The sequence below is a fragment of the Camelus ferus genome, chromosome 22, assembly GCF_009834535.1.
Source record: "Camelus ferus isolate YT-003-E chromosome 22, BCGSAC_Cfer_1.0, whole genome shotgun sequence".
Taxonomy (NCBI): Eukaryota; Metazoa; Chordata; class Mammalia; order Artiodactyla; family Camelidae; genus Camelus; species Camelus ferus.
In genome coordinates this window covers 23,537,735-23,561,553 of record NC_045717.1, presented here as the reverse complement: position 1 = coordinate 23,561,553, position 23,819 = coordinate 23,537,735, and the positions used below count along the sequence as shown (strand labels likewise).

Genomic DNA, 23,819 nt, shown 5'->3' with positions numbered 1-23,819 from the left:
GGCTTCATCCCCCCAGACACTTAGGAAGATGGTCCAAAGGGAGGCAGAGAGAGTCCACTCTGCCCTCAAGTTCTGATCACACCCCCAGACTGGTTTCTCGGCCCTGCCCAGGAGGCCCAACGAAGCCCAGAATCTAAGCAGCCACATTGTTTCATTTGAAACTAGGTCTAGAAGGACCCAGACTTAATGTCTTTGCTCAGTCGAAAGCCATCGTCACTAAAATCCCCAATGGTTTTAGGGTTCTCCAGAGAAACAAAACTACTCGCAGAGATAGAGATATAAACATACAGAAGAGGAGACAGGCGATAAGAACTGGCCCACACGGTCATGGAGGCAGAGAAGCCCCACAGTCTGCCGTCTGCAGGCGGAGATCCAGGATGGCTGGGTTAAGTCCTGGAGCCCGAGGGCCCGTGGCCAAGGGGCTGAGACTCCTAAGTGTGGTCCAGAGCAGTGACCACTCATCCCCTGAGATGGAGGCCCCTCTGCGTTCTCTCGGCAGGGGAGGAGGCATGGGGGTGACTGGTGGCGGGGTGACGGGCGGGCCGCCATGATGCCTGGCCGCCTGTGCTAGTCGGGACAGGCTGACAGGACGTCTTAGTGTGCTCGGGCTGCCACAGCAGATCCCGCAAACTGGTGACTGAAGCAACACATGTTGATTTCTGGGAAGTTCAAGATCAAGGTGCTAGCTGATTTCGTTCCTGGTGAGGGCTCCTTTGCTGTCTTGCAGACGGCCCCCTCCTTACTGTGTCCTCAGATGGGAGGGAGGGGGAGAGGGAGCAAGAAAGCGCCCTCTGGTGTCTCTTCTTGTAAGGGCACTAATCCCATCATGAGGGCCCACCCTCCTGACCACATGTAAACCTAGTCACTACACAAAGATCCCCACCTCCAAATAGCATCACACTGTGTCCCCCCAAAATGCATATGTTGAAATCCTAATGCCTGATGTGACCGTGTTAGGAGGCGGGGCCTCTGGGAGGTGCTTAGGTCCTGAGGCTGGAGCCCCCAGGAACGGGGTTAGTGCCCTTCTAAAAGAGGCCCCAGGGAGCTGGCTCACCCGCTTCCTCCATGTGAGGACCCACCAAGAAGTCTGCAGCCCAGGAGAGGGCCCCAGCTAAGCACGCTGGCCACCTGCTCTCGGACTGCCAGCCTCCAGAGCTGTGAGCTGTCACGTTCTGTTGTTGAGAAGCCCCCCGGTCTGTGCTATTTTGTTACAGCAGCCCGAACGGACTAAGACGGGGGGTTAGGGTTTCAGCCCATACATTGGAGGCGGCAGGGACGCAATCCGGCTCATGGCACTTTATATAATAGAAATCTCTGCCTCCCTCCCAGTATCAGAAGCTTAAGTAAGATAGTGGTCCTGCTTTCTTACCTGAAGGACATCTGGAGGCCATCTGTCCCACTGTCGCTAGGTTGGGGCCCTGGGCCTCATGCTCCGGCTCACCTGCTGGGCACGTTGCTGACCAGCCAGTGGTCAGGAGTGAGAAACCTAGGCAAGAGTGGAGGATTTAGGCAGGCGTCTCGCAGTCTGGGCCACACCACTTCCTGCAACACCCCAAGCCCAGGTGTCTTCTTTCAAGGTTCTGCCCTAGATGCTCCATTTTCACAGAGGACAGATCGATCATAAATAATAATAATAATAATAATAATAATAATAATAATAATAATAATAATAATAATAATAATAATAATAATAATAAAAGACTTTCCTTCACTTTAGCCTACTAGATAATCTAGAGTTAAATTTTGAATTAGGCGCATGTTTATCATTTATTCTTACGTGATACTTTGTTCCACAGGCAGAGCTAGTCGGGTCCTTGGGTGGGATCTTCTACTTTCACTCCCTGTCACAGGTGGGCCTGCTCCTTGTCAACCAGCAGAAGGTGAGTAACTTTTAGCCTGGGGAAGAGTGACTTCAGTGACCTTTACCCCAAGCCAGGTTTCTGTCAAAACTCACGTAGATTTTCATATCTGAAATCCATCTAGCTTTTCACCCACCTGTCCATCCATACCTCCATCCACCCAATATCCATTTGCCCATTCATCCACCCACCTACCCATCCATCCACACATCCATCCATCTATCCATTCTTCCGTTTGTCTATTTATCCAACCACTCATCCACCTACCCATCCACCCATCTACCTATCTTCTCATGCACCCACTCATCCATCAACCTACTTAACCATCCATCCAATGACCCACCCACCTACCCATGCATCCACCTATCCATCCATTCATCCATCTGCTCTTCCATCCTCCCCCTACTCAGCCATCCACCCATCTACCTATACATTCATATACCCTTCTGCTCACCCACACCCCAACCTTCATTTGCTCACTCAGTCATGCATTCAGCAATATTAAGTAAGGTCTAGGAGGTGCCAAGCACTATGTTGGGCACTAGGGATAAAATACAGGGTGTGCTGCATGTGTCGCTGATGGCACAAGACCGTTTTAAATGCCTCACGTCAACCCTTTTCTTAATAATTATTTTCACATGTATTCAGAAAATCAGGACATGAAAACTGTGACCTCACAGGTATCATTTAGGATAAGACTAAGTTAACACGAGGAATCAGTCCATGCCAAGTGCACCTGAAGAAAAAATTATGAAGTCAGACAAAGACCGAAGTCCAGTCAGTACCCTCCGGCTGCAAAATCTGTGAGCGGGGTGTGCCTCTCTGAAGTTCTGGGGAGACCCACCACCAGGAAACTCCCAGAGGCCGGGCTGCTCCCTGGCGGCTGAAAGCCCCCATCCAGAGTCCCCTCCGGAGCACGAACTGCCAGGGCCCATGCTGAATCAGAGACTCTCCTGCCACTCTGGAAACCCCAAGAATGTGGTGATGGCTGAGTCGTCCTGGTTTCAATCTACGCCTGGTTTCCTGGGCCTGAGCACACGCCGACACGAAGGCTGTACCTGGCGGGCGTCCGGGGGAAAGCTGCCTTCCCCACCCCGCGCCTGGAGCACGATGGACTTGAAGGCGCTGCAGTCAAGGACGTTGGCATCTTTGCATTCCTAGCCCTGGCGTGGTCTTCAGGCCTCGGCCTCCTTATGGAGGGAGGAGGGGAAAACCTGAAGCCACTTTTCACTCTGACTCAGCAATTTTTCACTCCTGGCCTTTTCCCCACCTGAGGGCCTGAGTTCATAAAACTGCAGACACCTTCTGTCCGGGGGGCCCCCCGGCACAGGGTGATGAACCCCATACCTCTGCCAACCCAGTGGACCTCTGGCGGTGTGCCATCTCATGGGGAGGGACAAACAGGGGACCTTGGCGTTTTCTCTGGCCTCAGCTCTTACTTACCACACCGCAGAAAGCAGTTAAAGGCTGAGAGAACTCTCGTGTTTGGCTCATTGCCTTAACTGGGCTCCTCTGACCCCTGGCAGCTCAGCTGAGCGCCCTCTCAGGGTCTCGGGACCAAGGCAGCCCATCCACACTGCTCAGCGTGTAGGACTAGTCCAGCTCAGCAGCCCAGGCAACAGCCCATCCTCACCCTGACCGCTAAGCTCCTCCCACCACCCTGGGGCCCCTTAGAAAGCAGCGCGGTGCCTCTGCAGACTCGGAGGCGCTGGGCAAGCCATGCTGCAGAAACCTCTCCCTCTGCCACAGTGCATCTTCTGAGAGAGGGGTGTGGGTATCTCTGTGGGACTCGCTTAGAAACCCGTGTTAAGTGTGGGGTTTTTTTTCTTTTTCTTTTGAACTCCATCCTTGCATGGTGTTGAAGAGCAAGTGAGAGAGAACTTTGAGGTCCACGCAGAGGAATTTAGACTTCACCTAAGAGATGTCACCTTAGAGGGTTGCAAGGTCCAAACGGCAGGCAGGACAAGAATCTGGGGACCAGCCTGGGGACATGGGCTTGAATAACAATCTAAGTACAAGGGCGCCAGCAGGGGGCAGAGCAGAACATGGGGGAGCTGGGCTCTTGACGCAGCGGCCGTTTTGGGTGAATGGTTCTCTGTGATGGGGGCGTGCCCTGGGCGCGTGGGGTATGGAGCCGACTCCCTGGCGCCGCCCACTTGATGCCAGGAGCCTCCCAAACTGGGACAAGAACAGAAGACCACAGACTCCGCCCAGGGTCCCTTGGGGGCAGAATCATCGAAGCTGGGAACCACCAGACTAGGTAATAAGGTTGGAAGAAAGTTTGAATAACAGAGCATGAGGGACCCACACAGTTCTATGGGCCGCATAGGTAACCGCCGACCCATGATTTCTTTTCTTGCTCAAGCTTCAGTATTCCTCTCTCAGGCCATGTTCAGCTACTCAGACTACCCCCTGAACCTCAATTTCGGGCTTCCCTTTGACTACAACGGGACTCTTGACATCCTCATCGCCCCGGGCCAGAAGGGCATCCTCATCTTCTGGTGTGAGAAAAGCCTGCTGGTTTCCCAGAATGCAGGTGAGCGAGGCCCAGCCTTGGAGCTGCCTCCCTGGGTGGGGGCTGGGGGTGGGGAGCACAGGCTGTCCTCTCACTCTCCCCTGACTTGAGTGGACAATGACAAGCCCATCCTTGATTTGTCGTCTTCACTGTGTCCCTATTTCCCACCTCCTGGGATCTTTAGGGCCTGGTAGGCAGGTTCTGCAAGTCACCAGATGCCTAGGGCAGAGGGGCCAAGTCCAGGAACTGCAGATCTTGTTTGCAGGCCTAGGACATGTGAGCCCCAGCCCGCCTAAGGAGGGGAGTGAAAGGCAGCCCCCCAGGAGGAGGTGCTCTCAGGGACCTCTGGGCACAGGGGTGGGTGCCAGAGCACCTACAGTCACAACCCACTCCCCAACACCCATCAAGCTGCTTGAATAGGGCTGTTTCCTTCCAACGCAAGGAAAGGGCTCAGGGCTGACCTGGCCCATGTGGGGAATCCATTCCGGAAAGAAAACTCTGATTCCTCACACGCTACCCTTATAATAAAAGGCACCCCACAGTGTTCACCAGCCCATTCCTCAGAGCTCTCATATCAAGGAGACGTATAGGGGCCACATTTTTAAAACTTATTACATTCCGGGGTAGGGGAGGTGGTATAGCTCAGTGGTAGAGCACATGCTTAGCATACAGGAAGTCCTGGGTTCAATCCCCAGTACCTCCATTAAAAAAATAAAATAGATAATAGAAAAAAACCTAATGTGTTCCATGGGATGTCTTGCAACATTGTATCTCATGACTGCATTTTCCCTGGTTTTTTATCATTAGAGTCATGAACTGAAGGGCCCAGTGGGTGGCAGAGGAATCCCCTTCCCAGCCCTCGCCCAGGTCTCATGATTTGCCCTGTTACCTCCTAGGTCAGCTGGTCAACCCTGTCCAGGTGCGAGAAGGACAGCACGTCTTGTATTCTTCCATCTCTGAAGCCAACATCAGCGTCCACAGCGTTGCTGCCAGTGCGTGCCTGACCTGCGGGTAGCTTTCTAGAAGCATTTTAGACCTGACTTATTCACCATTGACCCACTAGGTCTAGCCCAGCCAAAACACAAACCAAACATGGTTATTACAGATTCCGGTATGACTCCGGGCAGAAGCGCCTGTGCCCTCTTACAATGCAGTGGAATGTCAATAGGATCTTGTTTTCTGGGGCTACAGTAACAAAGCACCGCAAACTGGGTGACTTAGAGCAACAGACATTTGTTGTCTTCTAGTCTGGAGGCCAAAAGTCCAAGATCAAGGTGTTGGCAGGGCCGGTTCCTTCGGGGGCCTCCCTCCTCGGCTTGCAGATGGCCATCTTCCTCTTGGGTCTCCCCATCATCTTCCCTCTCCCTCTGTGTGTGTCTGTGTCCAAATTTCCCCTTTTCACAAGGATGCCAGTCCTACTGGATTAGGGCCGACCCTAATGATCTCAACTGGATCACCTCTGTAGAGACTCTATTTCCAAATCAGGTCCCATTCTGGTCAGCTCCTGGGGGTTAGGGCTCCAGCCTATCTTGTTTGGAGGGGACACAGTTCAGCCCATGACAGACTGCACCCCCAGGAGTTCCATACCAGTGAATTGTTGTCTGGCTGCTGCCCTGACTGGTTCAATCAGGAAAAATGAAACCTGCTGGTATAATTTTCCTCCTCGCACAGGTCCCGGCCTGGAGACGTGGAGGGAAATAGTGCAGCCAGCTCGGGGGTCACTTGCCCTTTAAGAGCCTGTATTTCCCCCGTCCGCCCATCACTGCATCACCTCCTCCCCCGTCTGTGTCCATTTATCTGCTAAAAATCAATTTAATGAAAGACATGGGGAGGGTCTAGCTCAGTAGAGCACGTGCTTAGCATGCACGAGGTCCTGGGTTCAATCCCCAGTACCTCCATTTTAAAAAAAAAGAATATAATGAAAGAAAGCAATGAAACACAAATTAATTTATAATTCTACCAGTGATGCCTGGTCCTTTAAAAGTTTTGTTTTAAACATTATAAGTATAATTAAGTTCCCTTTGGAAGCTTCCTATACTGTGGCTGGGAATGTAACTTGGTGCAGCCACTATGGAAGACAGTATGGAGATTCCTTAAAAAACTAAAAAGAGTTACTACATGATCCAGCAATCCCACTCCTGGGCATATATCCAGAGGAAACTAATTTGAAAAGATACGTGCACCCCAATGTTCATAGCAGCACTATTTACAATAGTCAAGACGTGGAAGCAACATAAATGTCCATTGACAGATGACTGGATAAAGAAGATGTGGTGTATATATATACAATGGAATACTACTCAGCCATAAAAAGGAATGAAATAATGCCATTTGCAGCAACATGGATGGACCTAGAGATTGTATTAAGTGAAGTAAGTCAGACAGAGAAAGACTAATATCATGAGATCATTTATATGTGGAATCTAAAAAAATGACACAAATGAACTTATTTTCAAAACAGAAACAGACTTACATACATAGAAAACAAACTTACAGTTACTGGGGAGGGGAGTAAAATAGGAGTTTGGGATTAGCAGACACAAACTGCTATATATAAAATAGGTAAACAACAAGGTCCTACTGTAGAGCACAGGGAGCTATATTCAGTATCTTGTAATGACCTATAATGGAAAAGAATATGAAAAGGAATATAAGTACATGTACATATATGTATAACAGAATCACTATGCCATACACCAGAAACTAACACGGCATTGTAAAGCAACTATAGTTCAATTAAAAAGTAATTAAGTTTGCTTGACCAGCTCCCCGAATCCAGGTACCTCTTCAGCTTCCTAAAAATCATCACTATTAGGAATCTAGAGAGAATCTTTCCAACCAGGTGATCACAACGTATATTAAATATACACCTGCTGAAAATGCATAGCGTCATCTGTGTAGCTTGTTGTGGTTGTTTTTTTACATAAATGGTATCATATTGTCATGTGAGTCATCCTACCATTTGCCTTTTCCATTACCCATCATTTTGTTTTATTGTGGTAACAACACTTCACAGATTACCCTCCAAACAAACTTTTAAGTGCGCAGCACAGTACCAGCTGTAGGCACACACAACGGACAGCAGATCTCTAGAACGTCTTTATGTTGCATAACCAGAACTCTGTCCCCGTTAAACACTGAGTCCCCAGCCCCACCCCCAGCCCCTGGCCCCACCGTCTACTTCCTGTCTCTATGGATCTGCCTCCTCTAGGGACCTCCTGTGAGTGGAGTCAGACAGTGTGTGTCCTTCTGCATCTGGCTTATTTCACTGAGCGTCATGTCCTCAAGGCTCATCTATGTTGTAGCCTTTACAGGATTCCCTTCGTGTTTTTTGAGGCTGAGTAATATTTCACGGTATGGCTAAACCACATTGTCTTTATCCATTCATCCATCAGTGGACACTTAGGTCGTTTCCAGAACTTGGCTTTTGTGAACAATGCTGCACTGAACACAGTGGTGGGGAAATGGAAGCCAACTCCTAATGAGATACCACCTCGTAACTATTAGGATGGCTGTTACCAAAAACAAAGAGGCAAATGAAAAAAACGGAGAGATACCAAGTATCAGTGAGGAGGTGGGGAGATGGGAATCCTTGTGCCCTGCTGGAGGGAATGCAAAATGGTGCAGCCGCTGTGGAAAACAGTGTGGAGGGTCCTCAAAAACATAAAAATAGAACCACCGTACAGCCTAGCAATCCCACTGCTGGCTACTGAGGCAGAAGACCTGCACAGCGTGTATTTGACATGGAGCCAGCTTGAATTCCCGTCAGCAGCACAGGGAACTGACCAGGTCCAACCTCGAATTGTTGTCTCTTTCCCTGATTACTACAAGTTCCCCAACCGCTCTTTCAAATTCTAGTCTCTTCCTCTACTAAACCCAGATTGCTATGGGCTCAATGTCTGTGTCCCCCCCAGTTTCCTGTGTTGAAGACTAACCCCCGAGGCAATGGTATGAGGAGGCGGGGCCTTTGGGAGGGGATGAGATCATGAGGGTGGGCCCCTTGTGAATGGGGTCAGTGCCTTTATACAGGGGGCCCCAGGGAGCTCCCTCACCCCCTCTGCCTAGTGAGGACCCAGCGAGGAGATGCTGTCTGTGAACCAGGAAGCGGGTTCTCACCAGATGCGAAATCTTCCGCCACCTTGATCCTGGACTTCAGCTTCCAAAACCGTGAGAAACATGTGTTGTCCATAAGCCACTGGGTCTATGGCATTGTGTTACAGCAGCCCAGACGGACCAGGACACAGGTCAAGCAGATTAATCATTTTCTCCCTTCCTTTTTCCTCGTTACAGCTTTACAGAGATAAACTTCACATGCCATACATACAATTCACCCATTCAAAGCATATGATTCAGTGGTTTTTAGACTATACACAGAGTTGGGCAACCGTCACCGCAATCAGTTTTAGAATGTTTATACTCACAGAAGTAAACAAACTTACGGGTACTGGCGGGGGAAAGGAGGTGAGAAGGGATACGTGGGGAGTTTGAGATGTGCAAATATTAACTACTATGTATAAAATAGATTAATAACAAGTTTCTTCTGTAAAAAAAAAAATTTAACATTTTCATCACCCCAAAAAAGAAAGCCATTTTCTTTAGCTATCAGCCCACAAGCCCCCATTTCTCCCCAGCCCATGCCAACCGCCAATCTACCTTCTGTCTCTACAGAGTCACCTAGTGTAGACATTTCATGTAAAAGGGAGCTTACAACATGTGGTCTTTTGTGACCGGCTTCTTTGACTTACCGTCTTCAAGGTCCATCGCCGTTGTAGCGTGGGTCAGGGCTTCGTTCCTGTTTATATCTGCGTAACAGCTGTGACGGTGGACCATGCTTTGTTTATCCACTCATCTGCTGATGGACATTTGGCTTGTTTCTAGTTTGGGGCTACGGTGAGTCCTGCGCTGTGAACATTCGTGGGCACGTCTTATGCGGATGCGTGTTTTCGGTTCTCCTGGGCAGACACCGAGAAGCGTGTCCGGTCAGATGGGCACTCTGCGCCTGACCTTTAGAGGAACTGCCCACCCCCCGCAGAGGACGCTTCGCATCCCCCCCAGCAGTGCAGGAGGGGCTCCAGCCCCGCCCCGTCCTCACCTGCACCTGCTTTTGTGGTTTTACTCTGGCCGTCCTAGCAGGGCGACGTGGTGTCTCACCGCGGTCCTGAGTTGCGTTTCCCTGGCGACTGCTGGCGTTGGGTGTCTCTTCGCAGGCGTATTGGCCGTTTGTCTGTCTGCTTTGGAGAAATGTCTCCTCCAGTCCTTCGCCCATGTTTTAAATGGGGCTGTTTGTCTTTTTATGACTGAGTTATTACATATTCTAGATACAAGCCCTTATCAGACATGGGATTTGCAAATATTCGCTCCCATTCTATGTGCAATCTTCCCCCTCTTTTTTTTTTTTAAACCATGAGTACACGTCACTTTCCATGTCTAGAACCCTTAACGGTTCCTTATTTTCTAAAGAATAAAGTCCGAACTTGCCGGGATGACATTCAGGCCTGTGCATCCGGTTTCTGATTCCGCAGCTCACTGCTGCCCTGAGAGGTGCTTTTTCTTATCTAACCCCGTGGCTCTCAACTTGGGGACACTGGGCAGTGAGTGTCTGGAGACATGTGTGGCTGTCAGGACTAGCAGGTGCTACCTGCATCTTCTGGGTGGGGGCTGGCAGCGAGGCTCCACACCCCACAGTGGCCAGGACAGCCCCCTCACAAAGAGCCATCCTGCTCCATGTCAACAGAGCAGAGTCTGAGAAATCCTTAGCTGTACTGGTTCCGTCCTTGCTCCACAGACACGCCTCCACTTGCCCCATCACATGCGTTCTTCAAGGCCCAAGTGAAGCCTGGATCTTTTTCTGAAAAACATACTTGATTGTCTTTTTCACAACAGAATAAAAATATACATTGGACCTTGCCCACTCCTCTCGTAAACACTTTTAATGGTGTCTTGCATTCCTTGGACCCCATGTCTGCCAGACTGGAAACAACCTCAGTATCCATCCGAGAAGCACTGGTTAAATAAATTATGGTTCATCCGGACACCAGTGGGCCAACTACAGGGAAGGAAAAAATATAAAGTAGCTTGAAGAGTTCCAGTATATTATCCCACGTATATAAAAGATGAACAGAAAAGATGTTTACTAAAATGCTAACAAGTGGTTACCTATGTGAGGGGTCAGCAAACCATGGCCCACGGGCCAATTCCAGTCCATCACTTGTTTTTGTAAATAAAGTTTTATTGGCACACGGTCCAGCCCATCCGCTTATGAGTTGTCCATGAGCTGCTTTCACCGGCTTGAGTACTTGTACTAGACATCACGTGACCTGCAGAGCAGAAAATACCCTCTGGTCCTTTACAGAAGCAATTTGCTGACCTCTGGGCTGTGTGATGGAATTTGGGGTGATTTTTTTAATTTTAATTTTTAATTTTTTAAAAATATTTTCATCCATTAGAAACAACCCTTGTTTCAATCTTTGTTCTGTCTTGTTTGGTTCTTCCCAGATGAAAACGAACTGGCAGTTTTAACTCAGGAGAGTTACTTGTACTACGGCAGCCTGGGAATCCTGCCAAGTTCTCTCATCAAAGTAGGTCCTGGGTAACAGTGCCAGTGCTACGCGCTTGGTGACGGATGACAGTCTTGCTCTCAAACGTCTGATCCTTTTTCTGAAGAAACTGCTCTTATCGTTAAAATAGTAATAGTATTTTCAATAGCAATAGCGATCATTTAACACTGCTTTTAATTCATTTAACATTATTAACATTAATCTAATATTTAATAATGTAAATAGTAATTTTAGGAGTTATTAAAATACCAATCATGGGGGTGGTATAGCTCAATGGTAGAGTGAGTGCTTAGCATGCATGAGTTCCTGGGTTCAATCCCCAGGACCTCCATTAAAATAAATAAACAAACTGATGAAGAAATGAATAACCTAATTACCTCCTCCCCCTCTAAGTTTTAAAAATATTTTTAACATAAATAAATTAAATTAAATAACGGCAGCTAACACTTAGCACTTAGAATAAGGTCTAAGCACCTTCCAACCACTGTTACCTCATTTAACCCCTACCATCGTCATAAGAAGTAGAAGAAAACATTTACATCCTAAAAAAAAAATGAGAATGGGCTGATCTCAGAAGTCATTTTTCTTAGTTTGCAGGCCAAAACATCCGGTCGGAAGAGGCGGTCCTGGTGTTCACCGACGTGGGCATGCTGGAAATACTGAGCCCGCTACCTGACCCGCTCTTCCCAGCTTTTGATTTCCAGAAGTGCCCCGTGAACATCCAGGCGACTCTCATGGACCCCCAGCTCCAAGTTGACGTCTGCAAGGTATGTGGTCGCAACTCAACAGCTCCAGTTCCAGAAAAACGCTAGACTGTCTGTTTCCAAAGTGCCTTTGGATCTACGGCGATCGGGGAAACGAGAGAAAAAAGCACAGCAGTTGTGCCACATGCCACGTAGTATATCGAAAGAGCACATTTTGTTCAAAATATCCGTTTATGAGATCATGTGCTAATAGATGGCATTAGGGTTGTTTTTTTTTTTCTTATTTTCTTTACTTGCCAAATAATATGTCAATCCCCAGCCTTGGGGACTTCCCTGCGGGTCTTTGAAATCATATGTCTGGCATGTCTGGGGATTGCTGGTCTTATGCAAAGTACAGAAAAAAGAAAGGAAGAGACAGTCTGGAGGTGGGAGGGGGGAGCAATCAATAGTAAGCCTTTACGTAAATATTTGGCCAGTAAACTGCTCTGAGAAAGATGACATTAGCAAGGAGTATTTCCCCACCTAAAAAAGACCAAGCAGCTATACAGCCTAGTAAGGACCTGTGGATGAAAGCTGGAATACGCTGAGCCACAAAAATATCGCATTACTGGGTAATAAGCTAAAGTATAACATAAACATATACAAGCCCAGAGCGGGCGGGTGGAGCTCAGCGGTGAAGCACGTGCTCAGCATGCACGAGGTCCTGGGCTCCATCCCCAGTGCCTACGTTTTAAAAAATGAATAAATAAATAAACCTAATTATCCTCCCCCAAAAAACAACAAAAAACCTTTTTAAAATGTAAAAAAAAATACACAAGTCCATACCAATGTAAATAAATGACTGAATAATTAAATAAAGGGAGGGGAGACATACCCCTTTTACAGGAGAGTTCCAAATAATGTAACTACATACTCTCCCCTCCAGGAGGTGGAGTTGAGTCCCTCTGGCCTTAGTGATGGGCTTTGTTTGTTTGTTTGTTTGTGTTTTGTTTTGTTTGGGGGGGAGGTAATTAGGTTTATTTATTTATTTATTTTTAGTAGAGGTACTGGGGATGCAACCCAGAACCTCATGCATGCCAAGCACATCCTCTACCACTAAGCTACACCCTCCCTGCCCCCATGATTTGCTTTTAAAGAACAGAGTCTGCACAGAGGGGAGGGAATAGCCACTTGGCAGTGGTGGAACCTGGCAGATGCCACCTTTACCAGGAGACCAAGATTCCCAGGACAGTCATGAGTCCTGCTGTCAGGACAGCACATTATGGTTAACCCTGTCATTCCTGGTCAATCCCAGACCTGGAATCAGAAGCAACTTATTGGTTACCTCTCTAGGATGCCAGGCAACCAACCCAACTGTTTTGCAAGTGGGGTAAATAAAAGACAAGTCACAAACACTTATCCTCCTCTCCCTTCACTCTGTTCCACTGGGCCAGCAAATAGCACAGGGGAAGGGTCTCCTTATGAAATCATTCTGGTGAATATGTGAAACCAAAATGATAGGACATTGCCCGGTGGCCACCCCACCGTCAAAAAAGAGAGACAGCCGACCATTCCTGGCCACTGATGGAAGATCAGTCACCCTTTGGGTCTTGCCAACAAGATCCAGCCCTACACTGATGGATCCAGCAGCCAGTCTGCCAAGAATGCAGAGCGCAGGGGAACATGTGTCCAACCAGGCCGGGTGAATCTACATGTGGGAAATCTACACGTCTGACAGCCCAGGTTCTTCAAAGATGCATAGAATCGAAAAGGAAAGGGGTGGCGGGGGAAGCTGTGGATCAAGAGAGACTTAAAAAGACAAGATGCTTGCAAAGGGGCAAGACTAAGTTATATCCTCTAGGGATGCACGCTTGGCAATCACTCTATGAAGAAACACAGGAAGCAATTACTGTAGAAGTTAGGCGGGGCAGGGTTACTTCCGGCTCTGACTGGGGGGACCTTGAGGGTCTGCTGAGAGTGCAGAACAGTGGCTCAAGAGACAGCTGCCTGACTGGAAGGTTCTATCCCCAGGGGACCACTCACTACCTCCCAAATGCCACTGACCACTTGCCCTGTGTTTTGGGGAACAGAGGCTTGATTTGATTTGATTGATTTTTTGGTTTTTTTTTTTTTTGCATTTCTAACTAGATGGAACTTCTGCAGGGAGAATTTGATAACAAAATGTACACCATTGATATGAACAGCAAGTTGGAGTTGAGAGCCTTGATGATACCCCGGACAGGGACATCCCCAGTCTCACTAGTAAGGCGGTCTTATCTGTTTGATATTCTGTATGGGGCCTCCCTGGCACCTTTGGCCTCATGCCCGGTGCCCACAATTTCCAGGCTCTGGAAATTCCCTGGCTTCATCCTGGGACTCACTCACAATGCCCCCTAGAAACTCTCTCTTCCTCCTTAACAAGTGTCCCCAGATCCAGGCTTGACGGAGGCCCTGGCTGTCCACCTGCCGGCCCAGCCTCCTTTCCCCCTGCCTCTGTGCCTTTCTCCACCCTTCCTCTGAGCTGCCCAGGAACCTTTCCATAAACGCCTTTTCCTCTTGGCTTAGCCAGAGCTGGCTTCCCCCCTGCAGGGGATGCCTCAGAAACAGGGGGTGTTCCTAGACCTGAAACCCAGGTGTCCAAGCCCAGGCTCTTGGGTGCATAATCAAGCTGAAAAGGGGAGTGAAGGTGGGCAGGCCAGTATCAGCATGCAAAGACATGTCCAGCCAGCCGGGACCAGGGCCTGAGCAGGGGCACCAGGCTGGTTGTGGCTCCTGTGTCTCATCCGGCTTCCCCCCGCAGGACAGACGTCCGGGCCACTCCACACCGCAGGGACAGGTCTGGGTCCGGCGGTGATGCAGCCCCAGGCTGCCCGTGGAGCAGGGCTCAGAGCCACAGTCAGGGGTGTGGGTGAGATAGGGATGGATCTGGGGACAGAACCGGTGGCCGCGTTTGCAGAGCAAGCTCGGTTTTCAGTCTGAAGGGACCACCTGTGGGGGTGACCCCAGTGGGTGCCCCCTCGCCCCTGTGGGCGCTGTACTGAGCACATGTCTCCCATCCCGCCCCCAGGTGATGGCGAGCAACCCGCACTCCCTGGGGCTACAGGCCCTCATCTACGAGGACGGCTACACCCTCAACGGGAACACCAAGCACAGACTGGTGAGCCGCGCCCCCGCCCCGAACCTGGATCCCCGGGGTGAAGGGTCCTGCCAGGTCCGGTGCCTTACTGTGTCCCTTCTGACACGCACCTGGAGAAGGTGCTGCAGAGTCTGGAGGGGACATGGCCCCTGCCCCTCCCCTCCCCAGGCAGGCAGCAGCCACCCAGACAGGTGACAGCATCAGGGTGTCACACAGGAGAGCCGCAGAGGACGTGACAGTGCCAGCCCCAGGGAGGGTGTGAGATCTGTGTTCACTGGGGAACCCAAGGCCTCAGGGTCACCCCAGGGAGCTGGGACTTGACCCCAAACCACACACTCACTGGTCCAGTCCTTGTCACACCACAGCTAAATAAGAGGTGGACCTGAGTCACACCCCGCTGTGGGGCCCCAGGACAAAGGCAGCTTTGTGGGGGTGTCACTCCCAGGAGCTTCCAGAAGCATTTCACAGGTGAGAATTGGAACCAGAGGAGGGCTGGATGACTCCCGGGTGGCTCCAAGCAACACCCCATCCTCCCCCATCTCTCCTGAACCCCGATTGCGGAGCAGCCCTGGGCTGTCCTATTGCAGTCCTGTTTTCCCTCTCGGTTCCACAGAACATTTCCCTGAGGCAGCAGCACCACGGGGGCAGGGCCGATCCCAACTTCACCTCCAGGTAAGTCATCACCTGGACCACGGCAGGTGGCCCCAGGGTGTCTGTGGGGTTCGCTTAGCAGGAGTTGGGGGAAGCAGGGCCGAGATCCAGATGCCCCCACTCCAAGGACAGGAAGGCAAGAATGATTGACTACAAGCTCTTTGCAAGAGGCGGTTCCTCAAACAATGAAACATAGAATTTCCATACAATCCAGCAATCCCACTTCTGGGTTGACACCCAAAAGAAATGAGCAGGGACTCAGAAAAATATCTTTGCCCCCATGTTCACTGCAGTGTGGTTCACAATAGCCAAAACAAGGAAGCAACCCCAGTGTCCATTGACACAGGAATGGATAAACTAGATCCATCCATACAACGGTCAAAGGAATGTGGCTCAAAGGAAAGTGGGGGAGGGTATAGCTCAGTGGTAGAGCAGTGCTTAGCATACACAACGTCCTGGGTTCAATCCCAGTACCTCCTTAAAAAAAATTTAAACAAACAAATAAGTAAGTAAATCTAGTTACAACCCCCACTCCCAAAAAAGGAAAGAAATTCAGACACATTCCACAAAATGGATGAACCTTGCTGACATGATGCTCAGTGAAAAAAGCCAGTCACAAAAGGACAAAATGCTGTATGATTCCTCTTGTACGAGGTTCCTACAGTATACATTTCAACAAGTATGATTTTAATTCCATTTTATAGAACTTGGTAACACTATATTGTATAACTGAAATTTGCAGAGTAGAACTTAAATGTTCTCACCAAATAATAGTAATAAAGATATACATGTGAGGTGATGAACGGGGAATTAACTTGATGGGGGAATCTTTTCACGATGTAAACATACATCAAATCATCACGTTGCACATTTTAAATATCTTACAGTTTTATTTGTCAGTTACACCTCAATAAAGCTGGAAAATATAAATGAAATAACTCTGTATGTTAGTAATATAGCATATATGTTCCTCTCTCATGCTTATGGGGAACTTATTTTAAAAATCACTCAATTATTCATGTAGCTGGCGATTAAAAAAAGTCATTTTCCCCAGCAGAGATTTTTCAGACCACATTCTCAGATCTTAACCTAATAAAACTAGAACTCAACAACCAAAAAAGCAACAAAAGTCTCGTTTACTATAGATAAATAACACCTCTGAATCAAAGAATTTAGCTCAGATATACTCAGAGGAAAATTTATAGCCTAAGCACTTTTATTATCAGGGGGAAAAAATGAACCTAATGATAAATGAACTAAGTATTTAACTCAAGGAAATAGTCAGGCAACAAAAAGAAATTATGAGAGGGGAATTAATAATGATACAACCTGAAATGTATTAAATAGAGACAAAAAGACAGTATAGAGTCAAAATGAAAGAGAAAGCTGGTTCTTCAGAAGACTGGTATAATAGCGAAACACCCTACAATCCTGATGAAGAAGAAAAGAGAATTAAAATGAACAGCAGGAACGAAAAATGAAAGTAAAAGTACAGACACAGAAGCTATTAAGTAGTGACGAGAAAACAGTACATTGCAGCTGGGTGATAATAAAACTGGGGTCAGATGTTCTTTTCAATAAGTTACTACATATAAATAAACAAGACCAACCCAAGAAGAGGTAGAAACGAGAGAGAGGATCAGGACACAATGTGTGAGCAGAGGTTCTTGCTCAGTATTCTGGACTGAATGGATGAATAGATGAGGGAATGAATGGATAAACGGATAGGTGAGTGGGTGGATGGATGGATGAGTGGATGGGTGGGTAGGTGGATGGGTCTGTGGATGGGTGCATGGGTGGATAGTTGGATGGACAGATGGGTGGATGGGTGGATGGATGGACAGATGGGTGGATGGATGGATGGGTGGATCAGCAATGCTTTTTACTACAATAACTCACACTCCCATGGCCTTGCAGCATAAAGAGACCCACAATGTCTACCGTCACTCTGGACATAGCCAACAAAGAAATTTCATGTGTGGACCTTAAGCCACTGGTATGTCCAAAACTTTTGCTGTCCCATACTGTCATTAGCGTTAAGGGCCATGGCAGCAGGCCTCGGCTGCGTTTCCGAGGGGCTGGCTGAGCTCACTCTCAGGTTCTAGAAATGGACGTGATCCTGTCCTGGTTGCCAGGGTCACTGCCTCTTCCCCATTATCGTCCCTCAGGGCTGCCCCTCATGACTCACCATCCTCAGAGCAGGTGTATCAGTTGGGGTGTAGCAGATGGGGGGATCTTAGCTGCGCCCCATAGCTCAGGGAGGCTCTTAGGGCTTGCTTCCTTGGGGCCAGACACACTTACTGTGAGTCCCAGGTGCCTGGTCCCCACATGGCTTTTCACTGTGGCTGGGCTATCAGCACCCTCACTGCCCTGGGTCCTCATCCCTGTCTCTCCCCCATGCAGACAGCACTGATTTCAGTTGGTTGTGACCTGGAGAAGAAGATCATCATTCAGAAGTGAGTGTGTTGATGTGGTGGGGAGAGGGAGGAGTGGCGATGGGACGAGACCGTCACCATCGCTTCACAGTTGGTAAAATTGGGTGCTGCTACCCTGTCAACTTCTGTATATGTTTACCTTTTACATAACAAATGGCTTAATCATTAATCCTAACACGTTAAGTGTGGAGTTTCCGGGCAGTGGCCACCCCTCCTCCCACCAACTCAGGAATATTCATCTTTTCTCACTCCTTGTTGGCTCATTCCATTTCTTCCTTTTAGTCTCCAAGATCCCCATTTTGATTAAAATTGCTCAGGGTTTTTGGTTTTAATCGCCTGATGAAAAACTGGGGAACTTAGCCTCTGGTATCCATAGTTACTTCAGGGAATACAGCCATGAGAATTCAAGAAAAAGAAAACAAAGGGAACACAAAGACTGGCCAAACTGCCAGTTTCCCCTTCAGGCAGTGGTGTCCTGGTAAATGTTCAACAGCCAGTTCTGGGGGAGCCCTGATGCACAGCATGTGCCAATTCCCGTGGTGTAAACGCTCCCACGGAGCCTACTGAAGGCTACCGACGTGAGTCACATACTGGTTCACGAAATTCCTCAGGATTTCACAGGATTTAACTCCAGAGCTAGTAAGAGCCAGCCTCAGTGCCCCACTGCACCAGGGCAATAATAAACTCAAGTGATGATTTTCCCAGAATTTCCTTCCCACCCCATGGAAACGCTTTATTGAATCACTAAATGATGTATTTGGAACACATGTGCAGGAAAGTGTTGTAAAACCACCTTTTAAAAGCTTCTGCCATAAAAAGAGTGGGGAGGATATTTGCCACATGTGTAACTAACAAAAGACTCATATCCAGAATATATAGAAAATTCCTACAAAAAAAAAAAAAAAAAAGACAAATTAATAGAAAACAATGGCAAAAGGCTTGAGTCGGTACTTCCAAAAAAGAAAGAAACAAACAAACCAAAAACAAAGGACAAGGCTAATATACACATAAAAAGGAGCTGAGAAAATAGACAACCTCAATATGAAAATGAAAACCGTATTAGACATGTAGGTACAACTGAATCACCCTGCTGTATACTAGAAATTCACACAACATTGTAAATCCACTAGACTTCAATGAAACAAAAAAGCAAACAACTGTATTAGAGGGCGTTCTTCACCCACCAGCATGGCGGAAGTGACAAAGCCCGGCCAGCAACACACAGTTAGGGTGGGGACGCCCTGGTGGGCGTGTACAACTTCCCACCCCGAAATTCCACTCATGCACATTTGCACTGGCCTAGGTTTCTAAATGTTCTCAAAGACATTGTTCTTAATAGCTCCAAGCTGGAAGCAGGCCAACTCAAGCCACTGGCGGAGGAATAAACCAGGTGCGGCGTTTTTATACAGTGGAACACTGTGAAAACGAACGAGGCAGAATTACGTGGTTGGGTCGTACAAACATGGGCATGGAATCAAAAAACGTCGAAGAACACATAGTCTGATTTTAGTCTTAAAAATCCGAAATCAGGCAAAAGTAAATTACAGTTGGCGCCCCGCCCGGTATCCAAGATTCAACCAAGCGCAGATCGTGTTTACGGTTCGCGGTTAGTTGAATCCGCGGATGCAGAACCTGGGAACACAGAGGCCCCTTATGGGGCTTTAGCATCCTCGAATTTTGGCATCCGCGGCAGACCCTGAAACCAATCAAGGGGCAACTGTATGTTGCTTAAGGATGCTTGCGCAGATAGTAACAGTATAAAGAACAAACTGGGAAATGATTGTCTCAAGTCAGGACACCTAGCTCCCAGATCTCCGGGTCTAACGTTCTTTTCCAATACAAGGAATTTCGGGCTCCTTGGCTGAATGGCGGACTCTAGGCAGGGAAGTTGCAAGATGAGCACCGAGCACCTTGGAAAACAAGAAAGTGAGAAGGGGCCGGGACATGAAAGCAGCGGGGAGATACAGATGCCAGAGGGAAGGACTCATGGTTCTTCGCTTCTGCCTGAGGGCAGGCAGCTTCTCAGCGTCCTTTATTGCTTGCAGCGAAATCTCAGCCTGTTACAACGGCCTCCTCGACCTCGTGACCCTTCAGGACAACTACAGTTACGTCATTGAGAAGTGAGCACCCCCCACACACAACACGACCATTTGGCATGTGTGTGCCAAAGGCAAACCAAGAATGGTTTTTAAATTGATATCGGACCAACTGCTATCTGGCCAGCAAGGACTCTGAGGGGGTGACAGGCAGGTAGGGGAGGTAGCCTGGTCTGTGGGGAGCCGATGTGATGTGTCATTGCCCCTGGCCAGGGTCTGCCCAGGGTCTGCCCAGCCTCTGCTACCTTCTGGGCCAGCCTCTGACCTCTGATCCCTCACCAGCCTGCCTCCAGCTCTTGGAGCCTGGCCACCTGTTCGTCTGAGCTAGTGACGTTGGCCAGATACTGTCAGCCAAGGCAGGAGGGGCGGCAGGCCAAGGTGACCCTCTACTCAGGGCGGCATGGGGACCACCTCCCACACTGGTGCATACCCCCAACCCCCCTGGTGAGGGAGGGCGCCCACGTGTCTTATATGACATGCCCCGGCCCACCCCGGGCAAGCCGAGAGTCAGTCTCCCATCCGGACCCTCGGCTGAGGCCCAACCTGCATTGCTGGGATTGCTGAGCAGCGAGGCTGCAGCGGGATCTCATGGGGGCACAAATCAGGGCCTCCAGAGAGAGCGAAGCGACAGGATGTGTGTGAGACAGACAGGGAGAGACACATACAGGGAGCCAGAAGCAGTGACAGAGATGGGGAGATTTATTTTAAGGACTTGGTTCCCTGACCATGGAGGTTTGGCAAGTCCACAGTCCAATGGGGAGGATGGGGGCTGACAGCTCGTGGAAGAGTTGCGGTTTAAGTCCAAGGCCGTCGGCAGGTAGACCTCTTTCTTGCCGAGGGAGGTCCGTCCTGGTTCTACTCAGGCCTCCAGCTGCACCCACACAAAGGAGGGCAGTGCTTTCCTCAGAGTCCACTGCTTTCAGTGTTAACCACATCCCCAAAGAACAGCCTTGCAGAAACACCCAGAATCACGTCTGACCGCGATCTGGGCACCGTGGCCCAGCCACGTGGACCTGAAACGTCAGCCACCACGGAGGTCCCAGGGTCCTTTTCATCATCGCTCTGAATCCCCCCTCAGCCGCCCCTCCACAGCCATGACCGAACCCATCTGCAGGGAGGAAGTGGGGCTGTGGGCGGGTGGGTGCCTGGGTGCCGTCCAGGAGCTCACCCATCTCTATCTCCTGCTCTCCCACAGGGACACCTACGACCCCAACTTCCAGGGGCAGAAGGCCACAGAGGACCTGGTGGTGCATTACCAGTATGAGAAGCTGGGCTGCCCCGTCCTCGTGTTCTATGACACCCCGTGGAAGCCGGTGGTGGAGCTGTGAGACCCCCATTATCTTCCCTGGCATCACTCGTTCCCCTGTGCCCCTCCTCCCCTCTCCACCCCTTTGCTGGAGTTGTGATCGCTCCCTGCCTACCCCTCCCCCCACCATAGCTATCAGCTCAGACAGTTCCTTCCTCCCCCTTAGTTTGACCACCTTAACACCAAGGGCTGGGGGACTTAAACAGCAGACATTGATTTTTTCACAGTCCTGGAGGCTGGAAGTCCAAGATCAAGGTGTGGGCAGGACTGCTTACCCCAGGCCTCCCTCCTTGGCCCAAAGAGGCTGCCTTCTCGCTGCTTCCTGAGGATGGGGAGAGAGCTCTGTGTGCGGTGGCGTCTCACCCTCTTCCTGTGGGATCAGGGCCCACCCTTATGACCTCACCCAACCTCAATTGCCTCCTTAAAGGCCCTGCCTCCAAATACAGTCGCACTGGGGGTTAGGGCTTCACATGTAAACATTTAGGCTCATTAGAACGTCATATCTTAGCTCCACGTGATTTTAGTCCCACACTCCCACCCAGGTGGGACTGTGGGCCGGGCACACCGCTAACTCAGAGCTGTCATGTGGTGGGGTGCCTGCCGACCTGGGGTGAGGAATAAGAGAAGAGGCGTAAGCACCAACCTGGCAGGAGATCAAATGTGCATCCAAAAGTAATGATTTGTTGGGGGAGGATGTAGCTCAGAGGTAAAGCGCATGCTTAGCTTACAAAAGGTCCTGGGTTCAATCCCCGTTACCTCCATTAAATAGATAAACCTAATTACCTAATAAGTAAACCTGATTACCTCCCCCCAAAACAACACCTTCTAGGTGGCGGGAAGGGAAGTTCCAGGAGGTGGTCGAGACCGAGTATGTCCTGCTGGAGGTGAACGGGCTGTTCACCTACACGTACTCCCTGACGGCCGCCATGGCGCTCTGCAGTTCCCAGCCACAGAACTGGACCACCATCTCCAAGGCCGCTGGCGGGAAAGGGCCCTTTGCCTGGAACCGAGAGGTAATGTTTGCACTCTGATGATTTCCAAAACCCGACGGCTGGTGAGAACTGGTCACCACCCTGTATGTGTTGGGGGCTGTCTGAGTCTGTGTGGGCTGCTGTAACAGCAGCATTGGTTTCTCCCAGTTCTGGAGGCTGGAGGCTGGAGGCTGGAGGCCAAGATCAGGGCTCTGGTAGATTCCCTGTCTCGTTTGTGGATGGCATCTTCTGTGTCCTCATTTGGCAGAAGGGGCAGGAAGCTCTCTGGGGGTGGGGGTCCCTTTATAAGGGAACTAATTGCATTGAGGAGGGCCCCACCCTTATGACCTAATCACCACACAGAGTCTCCACCCCCTTCCACGTCACTTTGGTGGGGGCAGGTTTCAGTATATGAATTGGGGGCAGGTGGGGGGAGGTTGGACACAGACATTCAGTCCTTCCCAGGGGCGTGGGGGATGGGAGCGCACATGAGGCCACCTCGCTCCGTGGGACCCAGTCTGGGAATGTAGGATGTGCAGACCCTTTGGGAATCTCTCCTAAGGGAATAGCAAACAATCGGCGATACAGGCTCTAAGGCACTCACGGGGCATTGCTGATGATGTGCAAAATTCCAGAACCACTCAAATGCTCATTATTTAAGGGGCTGATTAAATTCACGGTACGTTCTGCTCAACGAGCGTTTCTATCCCACGCATTGATTGGTACACGACTGACAAATAAGAGCACGGTGTCAGTGAAAGGCAGACAACGCGTTGGTCCTCTGGGGAGCCTTCTGGTGCACATTAGTCAGTCTCCATCCACCCTCTGCCTCTCAAGGCCAAGGACACGACCAGGGCGCAAGGTCACCACCACTTGAGCAGGGGGCGCCCGCTCCCCGCACCCGAAGCGGGTTCTCCCGCGGACTCCTGACTCCTTTTTCGGAGTTTGCTTTCTTAGTCAGCAGCCCCACCGCCTTCCTTACACCCCATTCCGTCGAGTGAGTTTGATCATTTGGCTGGTGACGTCGGTTTTACTTTTTTAAGTCCGAGGTGAAATTCACATACCCTGTAAGGAACCGTCTCAAAGCGTCTAACTCGCGTTTGCGTTCCGCGCGCTCAGCGTCGCACAAGCACCGCCTCTCTAACCATTTCTTTAAAAAAAAAAACACGGCACGCACATGTGACTTAGTTTATTTGTTGTTTTCTGACTGTGCCGGTGTTTGCATTTGCATTCTTTTTATTAGCCCTCCCTTTCAAAGTAGCATGCACGCATTTAAGAAATTGTGCCGCCCCCCCCCCCCCCGCCTTTTTTTTTTCCCATCAGCCCTGGTGGGCGGTTTTGTAGAACCCGGAGGGTTTTTCTATCCAGACAGAGCCGCGATGCCTGCATTTCCAGCACAATCATTGGATGGGCTGTTACAAAGCCCCTTAGCCACTGAAAACCATGAGGTGGGGCCAGCTATGGGGCTCCAGCTAAGGGGGTTTTTAGGCTACACAACTATCTCCTTTTTATTATTACACATAGTTTTCGTAGGTTTTTTTCTTTTCCTCCCCCCAAATTTTTAAATTTTAATTGTGGTAAAATATGCATAACATAAACTGTACCATCTT

General features: G+C 49.5%; 1 protein-coding gene across 2 annotated transcripts in view; it reads left to right on the top strand.

Annotated features, from left to right (window-relative positions):
• The window catches only part of CATSPERD (cation channel sperm associated auxiliary subunit delta), a 40,648-nt gene that overhangs the window by 13,540 nt on the left and 3,289 nt on the right, over positions 1–23,819 (top strand). For both annotated transcript variants that reach the window (XM_006177596.3, XM_032465823.1), the window contains 13 exons: positions 1,797–1,880; positions 4,245–4,395; positions 5,271–5,366; positions 10,870–10,952; positions 11,522–11,698; positions 13,763–13,876; positions 14,682–14,771; positions 15,364–15,422; positions 17,319–17,397; positions 17,805–17,857; positions 19,882–19,956; positions 21,128–21,256; positions 22,068–22,251. In XM_006177596.3, the coding sequence (XP_006177658.1) occupies positions 1,797–1,880; positions 4,245–4,395; positions 5,271–5,366; positions 10,870–10,952; positions 11,522–11,698; positions 13,763–13,876; positions 14,682–14,771; positions 15,364–15,422; positions 17,319–17,397; positions 17,805–17,857; positions 19,882–19,956; positions 21,128–21,256; positions 22,068–22,251 (1,374 nt within the window). The remainder of the gene's footprint in view (positions 1–1,796; positions 1,881–4,244; positions 4,396–5,270; positions 5,367–10,869; positions 10,953–11,521; positions 11,699–13,762; positions 13,877–14,681; positions 14,772–15,363; positions 15,423–17,318; positions 17,398–17,804; positions 17,858–19,881; positions 19,957–21,127; positions 21,257–22,067; positions 22,252–23,819) is intronic.